This window comes from Pagrus pagrus (genome assembly GCF_965226575.1).
Source record: "Pagrus pagrus genome assembly, chromosome: 14".
In the NCBI taxonomy this organism is placed as follows: Eukaryota; Metazoa; Chordata; class Actinopteri; order Spariformes; family Sparidae; genus Pagrus; species Pagrus pagrus.
Genome location: NC_140198.1, coordinates 12147526 through 12159029, shown reverse-complemented (window position 1 = coordinate 12159029; position 11504 = coordinate 12147526). Strand labels below are relative to the sequence as shown.

Genomic DNA, 11504 nt, shown 5'->3' with positions numbered 1-11504 from the left:
TTGTCCCAGAAATTCAGCGTTAAACATTGAAGATATTTAGAGGAATGTGATGTTCAGTCTTGTGGATCGCAACAATTGTTTACCTTCTTTTCTCACAGCCAGTTGGAAAATACTCTTTATAAAGACAGTATTCTGTACCTTTCACCCATAAACAGTGTTTTTATGCAGAAGCAGAATAGATCTACGTAGGTCAGAAATAAAGAGAAAATATCACTATATAATGCTCTGAATGTAATACTGGCTGACCCTTTTATTTAGCATTAATCTGAAAGAACGGAAAAATGGAGAGTAAAGGACAAGTCGCATTTTAAACAGTAAAAAATTAATTGTGATACAAAGAGCCTAACAGTATTTTAGGTACATTTGTTCTGAGCAGTTCAAGGTTTCACTCAAGCTGTATTTTAAAGACAAATTGTCCTACTGCACATTGAGTTCATGTGAACTGCTACAAGCCTGATAAAAAGAGAAGAAGAAGGGTGTAATATGCAGTTCTACACGCTAATATGGCTCAAGGATAAGTATGACCATACAGTGTTATCTCAACAGATACACCCATCCTGCCCTCTGCTGGAGGACTAGAGTATGGACTCCAGATACTCCAGATATTGTAACTGTTACACTATTTGCACAAGGAGCTAGGGGAGAAATAGAGATACCCCATGGCAATAATGTGATGGCTTAAATTTTGTGGTTGAATTTGGTTGAAATTTTATGAAACATGTTTCAGGCTACAATGCAGAATTAAGGCAGCAATGCCACTTTCATTTGAGTCACAGAGAAAAATGTTTTGCAGTTTCCTTTGTAATGATGGGGGTTATACTGTAGCTCACATGTAAAAACAGGGTAAGATGAGGATCCTTTCCCCACAGGAAAGTAATGACTAGAGGCTGTGGGTTGACACCTTCCCTGCTCTTAGGGTGTCCTCTGTGTGACATCATTTCACACACCAAATTACCTCTAGGTGAGGGGCACCAGTGGGCGCTCTCCCCTGCCTCCAAGGTCAGGGTGAACGACCACTGATGCCCACTCGCCAAAGAGTGCAGAAGCAGAAAGAGAAACATGCAAGGTTGTCTTCAAGTACAGCAGTCCTTCAGTGATTCAAACTCTCATAATGTCAGACATGCATACTCACACTCTCATTTTCTGTCTCTCTCTCTCTCTCTCTCTCTCTCTCTCTCTCACACACACAAACACACACAGATATTTTCACATCTTCATTTCCCAAAACTGCCAAAATTAGCGAAGGCATCTTGTTTGGGTGGAACCATGGCTGGGCTGATGGAGTGTGTGAGGCCCATCCCTACTCCTGGCACTCCCATGCCAGCCATACCACCCATCATCACTGGAGTGGCCATGCCCATATTCATGCTCATGTTCATTCCCATCATGCCTTGATTTGCAGGAATTCCCCCCATCCCCATGGTGCCCGTGGTCATTGAAGGGGGCATATTTGCTGCCAGGGAGGCTGGCATGCCAGTTGCCATCGATGCAGGCATGCCCATCGTCATGGCATTGCCTGCCATCATGGGATTGGCTGGTGGTCTTATGGGTGTCACGTGGGGCGGGGAGCTGAGGTTCAGTCCTCCAAAGTTCTGGGCCAGCAGGTTGACAGGAGGCACTCCTGCACAGACACATGTGAGCAGAGACAGTTAATACACTTGGGTTATAAAGCTTTATAATATGTCACAGTTTGGTCATTTTTGTCAGATATTTTAATTACACTGACCAGACTAATTTAAGTAAGGTAGAGTTCAAAATACTTTCTTGACAGTGACCTGTCTCACTAAAGAGCTGGAGTTGTAAGTACCACATAATACCACATTTAGTACCACATAGAATGCAATTTAAGACCTGTTTCACAGTCAAACCAGCCTAAGTATGAAAAATGCCAATGAAAACTAGTAGGGATAATATGGCATAGAATTATTAGACTTTTAAATGAAATTAATGACCTTTGACCTTTTCAATACCATTGAAGGTCTTTTTTTGAGAAATGTAATCAGTGCTTTTTAGTTCTTTTCACGGCCTGCAGATACTCTGCATATTAATGACCCACTTTCAGTGTTAAATGCACACAGAAAATTAACATGATACCTTGTTGCTGGATGATATTGTTGAGTGTGGGCGGTGTCTTCGTGGGGTTGAGGCCTGCTGACAGGAAGTCCAGGCTGATGTTGACAGAGGGGTCAGACCAGGTCGAACCTAATGACCCCTGACCTCCAACACCAACCTTCTGCTGTTGTCCTATGGCCTGCTGAGTTGGCATGCCTCCCAAGCTCTGAAATAGATTATAAATATTTTATACTTTGATAAATACACAAAGAGTAATTTCTGATATATAGACTATGGTACCATGGTATATTCAACAACAATTGACAGCCTTAAACTGGATTATAATGCTTAATATTATTATTTTATATATGCTATAAATTGGATCCATATTTCCCACATTTTTGATTTATTTGGCAACAATGCTGAATGTTTGGGTCATAACCTTTAACATTTTCATTGCACTATTAATTTGGACTATTCAACAATGTTATACGTATTCTTTCATGAAAAATGTGTTCTTTACAACAACTAGACCAGACAAACAAGGCTTTCCTCTGATGTGCACCATTCCTACCTGTTGAGAGCGAGAAAGAGGCATTGTGGGCATAGCAACAGATGCTCCTGGCGTCGCCCCTCCCAGAGAGAAAGTCAAGCTCTGAGAGGCACTCAGTGTTGTATGTGGATTGGTTAGTTGATGATTAACTCCTCCCATCAGGTCAAAGAGCTCGGCGGAAGGTGGGACAGGGGCGGGATTAGAGGCTGTGGGTGACTGCACGCTGCCAAACAGGTCGGTGACGGGCTGGGAGGGACCACAGCTAGACGAAGTTGGAGGGTTCGCTGAGAAGGCATTCCAGTCTCCAAATTCTCCGTTTCCATTGGATGAAGGAGCAGCTGGACATAAGAGATCAGTAATTATGTTTTGTATTATTGTAACTTTAATCTTTGATTTTGACAGGAGCTACTCGACTACTTCACTGTGTACTAAAATTTAAATTCATTAATAATAAAAAAATCCACTATAAAAAAAGACATCTAAAAACAGTATGTACAACTTAGCTCTTTTCTCATGATCACCCTGGTCTGAAATTATTGACAGTATATTTCAGTAGCTTTCGCATATAACCTGTTCGGTCTTGGTTTTAAGGGTTTGCCCAGTCAGTACAGTCAATCGAACCCTGGTGCGAGCCAAACAACCGCACCAACAACATCGATCAATCCAGTCAGAAGCAGTTACCTCACAGTGATACCCCCCAGCATTTTGCTGTACAAAGACAGGTCTTTTTTGATCTATTGCTATCTGTCTGTCATTATCTGGAACATATTGTCAATTTGTCCAATCAATGAGTTTCCCTTTCAGTCTGTATAACGTAATGTTCACTCCTCTGGGTTCATAAAAAGCTTGTGTCGACATGAGCCGGACCACAGCTAAAATACAGCATGTAATACATGTATCTTCTTTTCTCTTGGCCAAATGAACTGAACTACAGGTGTGAAAACCCTCTAAGGTGAGAAAAGCAATAACAAGTGTACCAGTGGAGGTTGGGAGGCTGGCAGAGGCCGCAGGCGAAGAGAAGTCGGCAAAGCCACCAATGAGGTCTGAATTTCCACCTGGATGGACGAATACACACAGACACATGTATTTATCCAAATCTACACACAAGGGAAAAAAGGAAGGCCGTGGTGGTTGTTTTAAAGGTTTGAAGATACCTGCTGTAGTGCTCTGATTGGGCGAAGGATCAATCACTAACAGGTCAGCGAGGCCGCTACTGGAAGATTGCCTGACTGATGACTAAAGAGAGGAGCAGAGAGAGAGATCTTGATTTAATGCATACTGCTGAAAATGTATCTAACATCTGGAGAAGTGTGACTGTCTGTGTGAGTACCTTCTCCTCTGGGCTCTTGTCTCCAGTGTAGTGAGCTGCAGCACCCAGGTCCAGAGTCTTGCTGTTTGTTGCTCCACTGCGTTTCCGCGTGGTGGTGGTTGTGGTTTCTGTTGCTTGTGTGATCTGGATGCTCTTCGTGGTGACAGTTTCTTCCTCATCTTTGAACTCAAGGGTTTCCTGCCTACCGTTTCTTGATGCTCGGTCCTCCTCGTTGTCACTATGGCAACCAGAAGAAAGACATATGTAGAAAGCAGCACACAGGAGAGCTTGCTACTAACTGTATTAACCTGCTTTGAAATTCTAGTCTGTGTGTCTTTGGTTACATAATGGATAATCCAGGACACAATGGTTCAAAGATTATTTAACACATGAAGTATCTGATGTGCAAAACGTGGGTGACTCTTTGCATCATTTTATTTTTGTTTTATGATTCTAAGTAAAAAAGAAAGGAAACCAACTAGCTATTGCAATATCAGCCGCAATATGCGCAACCAAGGATGCATGAAGCAACTTTCTATTTTAAAACAAGCATTCACAAGCATGCGTATGTAGACAATGTTTACCTGATTCTGTCGGGTGAGTCGTCTCGCTCCTTTTTTCTGAACTTGTTGAGCGTGTCGTCGATAGTGCTGCCTATTTTGTCACTGATCTCTCCGAGCTTCTCACTAAAGGGGAAAGCTCCTCTGCTCTTATCCCAGTCCTCATCCCACTTACTCCGATCCAACTCAGTGGCTGGACAGAAAAGGACAAAGAGAGATGAAAAGAGATTTATAATTGATAAAATACAATAAACATTACACTAAAAGAAAAATAAGACTAGATCTGATGCAAATAATTATGTCAATATTTGTTTGATTAATCTTTTGCTCTACAAATTTAAAAGTTAAAAGTCAAACATCAAAAGATACACAGTTTACAATTATATAATTGTTGAACTCTAATTTCAAAGAAAGTGGGATGAAGACCACCTGCAAAGCAGGACTGGATTAATAGGAACTTTACTTTAATGTGATTTGTTTTTTTAGTTTTAATCATTTATAGAGCTAATCAATAAGCCAATATTTTGAATTCCTTGTTCGTACAGGCAATTCAAGTTTGACTTTTAATACAAATTCAAAAGAGCTCATGCTTGCTTTACACAATATTCTTTTTATAATACATTTCAAATCCTATGGGTGAAGTTATATCATCATTTTAATCCCCATCTGACTCAAGCTGTCAAAGGACATGAAGTGAATTACTTACAGTTCTTAATGCTCCCTCCTCCTCCTCCTCCTCCTCCTCCTCCTCCTCCTCCTCCCACTCCTCCTCCTCCCATACTGTCAGAGGAGACTCCAATGTATTTGTCTTTGTTCTTCTTTGCCTTCTTCCTCTCCTCTCTCAGTCTGTCATCGTCCTGGACGAACTCCACCATCTCCTTCACCTTCTGACGCACATTGATGCCCTGATCCTTACCATTTTCATCTGGAAGGACACACACACAGAAAATTAAAACAGGAGGGCTACAGGCCGGACTGCTATGACATTTGCTGTTGATAGTAATTTTGGTGACAAGATGACTTTTAATCCAGTGCAACTGACCCAGGTCAAAAATCGGGTTTTCCATGAAACTTGCAGAGATATTCATGGTTTTTAGAGTATTAACAGGTATGTTAAAGTATGTTTTGGATATTTCCTCAAGAAAATACAATCAGGCTAAAATTTCTACTTGTACACAATAATTCAATTTGACAAATAGTCATTAAATGTTATGAGCATCCTGTATCAATGCTTCCTAGGGAATTATCCCATTTTCTATCTTGGTTAATCAGTAATATTTCTGATTGAGTTCAAGTTTAACCAATAAGAAAATGGCTAATTTTCATTAAGACACTCACCAATGAAATGGTAGTTTTCTAGAGATCGCAGGTCGTAGATGTGTTCTCTGGCGCTGGTGACGACTCTTTCAGACCCATTCCTGATCAGATAGGCTAGCAGCAGTAAAGCCTGCAGAGGGAGAAAGAGAAAAAGAGAGATAGAAAGAGATGGAGTTAGAGACATGATTAACTCTAGGGAGATGTAGTCAGCATTGCTCAATGAGAAATAATCTATCCTAAAAAAAGTTAAAAATTTGTTCTGTTTTACTGTACTTCAAGTGAAATTTGTTTTTGTTTTCCAACAGTTTCCCTGCCCTGAGTCACGTCTGCTCTCTTAAACTCAGCCTAATTCCTAAAATCCAAACTCAGTCTTAAGGAAAGATAAAGGAAGGAACCAAGAAATTGCCTAAATACAGCAGTGAATCAAACTGATTCACTTTTCCTTCTGAAATCAGTCCACCTCTCATGTTTAATCATACAGGCACAAAGAAGCACCAAGACTGAGAACACAGCTGCACAGCACAGACACAACACCGGCACACCTGCTAACCCGAGTTTAACCGTACCTTGTAGACTCGTCTCCAGTTCTTCTTGTTGTCTTTCAGCATCCTGGTCCACAGCATGTTCATCACCTCTGGGAACTGTTCATACATGAAGGTAGATCTAAACACACAAACACATTCACATAGTCACAAAGATTATAATGCTGGAAAAACAACACAGGTAAACCAAAGCATAATCGGGTCTAGTGTACAGAAATAGTCTTTCTTATTTGTCCTTGATAAAGCATCATGTAAGGATGGGGCTGTAATGACCCAATACAGTGTATCTGCTGCCTAAGTGATATGCATTTACTTGACATACAGTAACCATGTGTGTATGTGTTACACATACTTGGCTATTTCTCCCATCAGTTGTCCGGAGGGTCCCCAGGGGTCATCATTGGTGGCCTCTCTCACCTTGGACTCGATCTCTGAGTAGTTCATTACAACATTGGTGCTGTTGATAGAAACAAATATTTTCTACATAAATTACGTGCATTCAAGTATTTGTTTGCCATCAATATTCATTCAAACACGTATGTGGCTTTTCCTCCTTATCTTTCTGCTAACTTACTGTAAACACAATGCTTATTAGGAGGTTATGTTTTCACCTATGTCTGTCTGTCTGTCTGTCTGTCAGTCAGTCTGTTTCTTTGTTTGTTTATCAGCAAGATTAGGATGGAGGATGGGCCTCGACCCAGAACAGACCACATTAACTTTTGGTTCAGAAAAGGGACAGAACCAGTCACTTTCTTTAACATTTTGAGAGGGTGCTTTTTCAACATTTTTGTTAATTTCCCAGGGAATAATGCATGGATCTTGATTTTAAAAAAATCAGGTGTATTTAGGTAGCTGATATCTAAGAGTCAGTACTATTTGGTGTATAGTATATAAAGGGGACTGTTGATGGAGGTATGCGCTCTGAATGCCATTCTAGTTATTCCATTTTTGGTCAGTCGGTCTACCTGCAAATGTTCAAATCAGCAAATAATTCTCTTCACACTCTACTCATCACATTTCCAAAGGTCACGCAGACCGAAACACAATTTGAAACCCACACATTAACATATTTACAGAGCTTAACACAAGGGCGACTACTAAATGACAAACAATCTCTCCGGCTAGCAGAGCATCATCACCATATCTAACCTCAACACACACTCTCTACACATTGTGTGTTTATGAGTGAGGTATTACAAACAGCACACACTCAAGCTCAGAATAACTGCAGAGAACAGGATTATCACATAACTATATTCATGCATGTGTCATACACACAACACACAATGAAATCTAATAAGACAAGGAGAATCCCAGCTCACTGAATAATGAATGACAGCTTACTAAAAGCCTCTGTTCTGACCAATGCGCTTCAGAGGACAGACATTCATGTGCACACACACAGGCATAGTGAGTTGAGCAGGGTGTGTATATCCATCTGTGTGCATGTGCGTGTGTACAACAGAGGTAAACACAGCCAAACCTCCCCATGAGCAATGTCTGCTTGCTTCCTGCCCTCTTTGTTTTTTGTGGGCTCACCTGCTGCTGTGTTTGTTTCCTGTGTGTGTTCGTTGTCTCTCTGAATGGGCATGGCTTGCTCTGCAGACCCCTGGCTAAAAAAACACAGCCAAAGCACTGCAGCTGAAGCACACCTCTTCCTCTCCGCCATGAGGCTCTCTTACCTACTGCCTCTGTCATTCACCCCTTTTTCCCAAATTCCTATCTCCACTTTATTTTTTCCTTCTGTTTTATCTCCTGCTCCTCACCAGTTTTCAATCCTGTCATCACTCTCTTCCTCAGCAGTTGCTCTCTTTCCCTTCCCTTCCTCTCTGTCTCGTTCTCCTCTGAGCTCTGCCACCCTCGCAGCAAAAGGAGAGTAAGAGGCATCTGTACATTACAGGAGCTGCCTTTGACTGTGTTATTGTCAGCAGATAAGACAGACACAGACAGAGAGAGTTCCATAATAGAGTGACTCTTAATCTGCAGGAAAAGCGAGGCCGCCGCTGCCAGCTCTGTTGAGGTAGATCAATAATAGAGTGTATTCATCATGCCCAGTCAGGCACAACCAACAGCTGACGGGAGCTGGTGTCTATTACTCCATCTAAAGCTCTGCTGAGCTCTCCGTCTGTGCTACTTAGATATATTCTCTCTTCTTATCTTCTTTCTTTGGTCTCTTCACTCATCTCTCCTTCATACACTTTATTCCATCTACTTCCTCTTTCTTCCTTATCGCATTTGTCATATAATTGGTCCTATAAAAGGCAGAGCCAACTGGAGAAAGCAGTGTCTCAAACTGTGAGCAGACAGTCAAAGTAAAATATGACTTTTTCATGTTTTTTCATCCTTACTTTGAATTTGTTTTCACCATGCATTTGAAAATGTAAATGTGGAAAATAGAGATGTGATGTGCAAAATACAAAAACCAAACACCTCCTCTTCTATACCATCACTTTTATCTATGTTTAAAGAGGCATAGAGAGAAAAATATATGCAAGATGCCATCAATCTCCCTAAAAATAGAGATGCATTTCGTATGGCACAAGCATACCAAACTGTACCCTCCTTGTCACTGTGCAGTGTTTTTCTATAGCATTTTTCCAAGGTTTTAGTGTTGTGTGGATACAGTAAGTACAGTACACTTTGAGTTAATACAGCTCCCACACAGTATGTATGTAAGCCTGCATTTAACCTTAGAAATGCATGTGCACATTGACAACCCACAGGGAGCTGAAATCTCCAACATTTAATTCACCAGAAACACAGACAAAAAATGGATAGTTGAAATGGATGAATACATATTAACAAAAGATGAACACAAAACTGTAACAAAATGAGTTGTAAAACCTTAAAATGTTAATGTAGTGACAGTGAACTGAAAATTATTAGCAACTAAACTATAAAACAGAATCAACCACAACCAAAAACAGCTTCTTCTACATTCGATGGAGGCTTTTTATTGAGTGCAACTTGTGTGCTTTTAAATCAAACACGTTTTTTTTGTTGTTGTGAGGATGATTGCATGAAACAGAGTATGCACTGATCTGTAGCTCTATAATCTATATAAAGCACTTGATCCAAAAAATAAATAATACAACTACACAAACAACTTTTTAACAGCCAAGGTGTTGCCTGACACAGAAATGGGATTATGATATATAATCATAATGCAGATTCAAGGATGTGGTGTTGGTACTGAAAATGAAAATCAGGTATCAAGCCATTCCTACAAGAAACTGAGAGATTAGAGTCAACATTTAAGAGGAGCATGATGCGGTAGTCACTATCAGCCAAGATAATGATTCTAATATGTATAGGAAGTAACTCTGGATGAGGCTTGAGGTCTGCTTGAGATATGTTTGAAATGAACCTGCTATGATCTTTCATGTGATTAATGTTGCGTTATTGTTGCACTACGAAACATGTGATGATAGTTTCCTTTGTGAAGTTACCTAAAACTGTTGTAGCTACCACAAACCTAGACCTCATCCTCATCAAAAGTTGTTTTCCAAGTCATTAAATAAAATGACTTGTTCCAAGAAGCAGGTTTACTTTAAAGTTATCTCAATTAAATCTGCTTGGTAAAGCCAGGAATTAGTCTTTTTGCAACAGTGCAGATTGTTGTGGGTTCGGGTTTTACTCAGCAAAGTTATTCATGTAATTTCGTCTGCCTCCTGGAGCAGACAGGACAGGAAGCTGTTGTTCTCCCTCCTCCTGGGTTACAGTAAAATACCCATTGCACATTACACTTGTAACAATAGATACCACAAAGACACACATCACAAACAAGCATGCGTTGTCTAGTGTTCAGACAGACAAAACAATGTGGGAGGCTGCAACACCAGCATTAGCTACTACAGTATGGTCTGTTTGGCTAACAAGCTTTGTTGTCTTGCTGCCCGGGACCATGGGGGCTTGGGCCTCGTTGGACCGGTGTAGCAATGTGCAACACTGTGAGACATGGTCGGATGCTAATTTGCATGCATCTTTACCATCCACATACAATTATCGAGCGGCTTGGCTTGCCATCGTTAGTGCCCCGCTTTCTAGTTGGGTTATAGTGTTAAGTGAATGCATAGTGGAGGTAGCGGGCATCACCAGGGTGGGACAGGGCGTGATTCTGCAGCAGCATTCACAGAAACAGCACCCTGAGTCGACCTGGGTTAGCAGTGCTAGCGGAATTAGCTAACTGGATAGCATTCGTTCTGGATCGGAAACAAATGAATTTCCAGTTTGTATAACGTATTTGTTCTCGCTTCTGCGGTCCAGTGTGGAAAACATTCAATGGCAGATGGCATTGCAAAACACACATTTCTGTTTATGCCACAAGGTTGAAGCTTGGCAGCTAGCCAGAGCTAGTCGGAGCTACCAGCTGAGGGGCTATCGCCGTGACGTCACGGCCCGTATCCTCTCCTCCGTCAGCGATAAAAGCTGCTGATGCTGCCCGGCTAAAGCCGCCTAGCTAGCCGGCTAGCTTGGAAGCCACTTAGCGGTTAAGCTAGTACAAACAGCTCCACCTGCGCCCTGGTACTCACGCTTTGTCCACCAGCTCTCTGACTTTCCACATATTCAGCATCTCCGCACGGAACTGCGGGCTCGCCGCCTCGATACTGCGTCGCCCCCGTGTCTCTACGCCCGACAAGACAGGTGGTATCCGGTTACCGACGGCAGTCCCCCCTGCTCCTCGATGAGCTCCGTTAGTACAGCGGCCGCTGCGGTTAACGGACCGGCCCCAGTTGCTACGGAAACGTCGTCGTCTGCCTACGTCACCGAAACGTCGAGATGTGCCCTCGCTCGCGGACTGATATTCGTGTTTTGTAAAGAAATCTCTCACTTGTTTGTTTGTTTGTTTGTTTGTGTGTACAAGAACATATTTTGCAATAATGTGCACAATTGTCTGAAAAAATGGTCAGACGCGTATTGAATGGATATTATATGTTTATAACACGCTATAAAACAATGCCTGTTTTTTAAATTTTAGACATTTTTGGTAAATTTCCTATTCTTAAAATGAAATGGTCTGATAAAAAGCCCAACTTTAATATTTTGCTCAATGATATTTGCATATAGCCAGGCCATTCCAACTCCCAACCAAACCTTCAAAACAAAACAAAACTCACTCTAGACTTTATACCAGACATATTTTTATATGTATAAATCACTTCCTCTTTTTG

General features: G+C 41.4%; 1 protein-coding gene across 1 annotated transcript; it reads right to left on the bottom strand.

Moving 5' to 3' along the window:
- Positions 1-218: 218 nt before the first annotated feature.
- LOC311269755 (clathrin interactor 1-like) lies at positions 219-11063 on the bottom strand. The gene is made up of 12 exons (XM_084374137.1): positions 10866-11063; positions 6686-6790; positions 6358-6454; positions 5813-5921; positions 5181-5399; positions 4499-4667; positions 3936-4152; positions 3760-3841; positions 3583-3660; positions 2627-2943; positions 2095-2278; positions 219-1621 (listed from the first exon to the last, which is right to left on the bottom strand). The coding sequence occupies exons 1-12, from the start codon at positions 10904-10906 to the stop codon at positions 1215-1217; spliced, it is 2025 nt and encodes a 674-aa protein (XP_084230263.1). The 5' UTR covers positions 10907-11063; the 3' UTR covers positions 219-1214.
- Between the last annotated feature and the right edge of the window lie 441 nt (positions 11064-11504).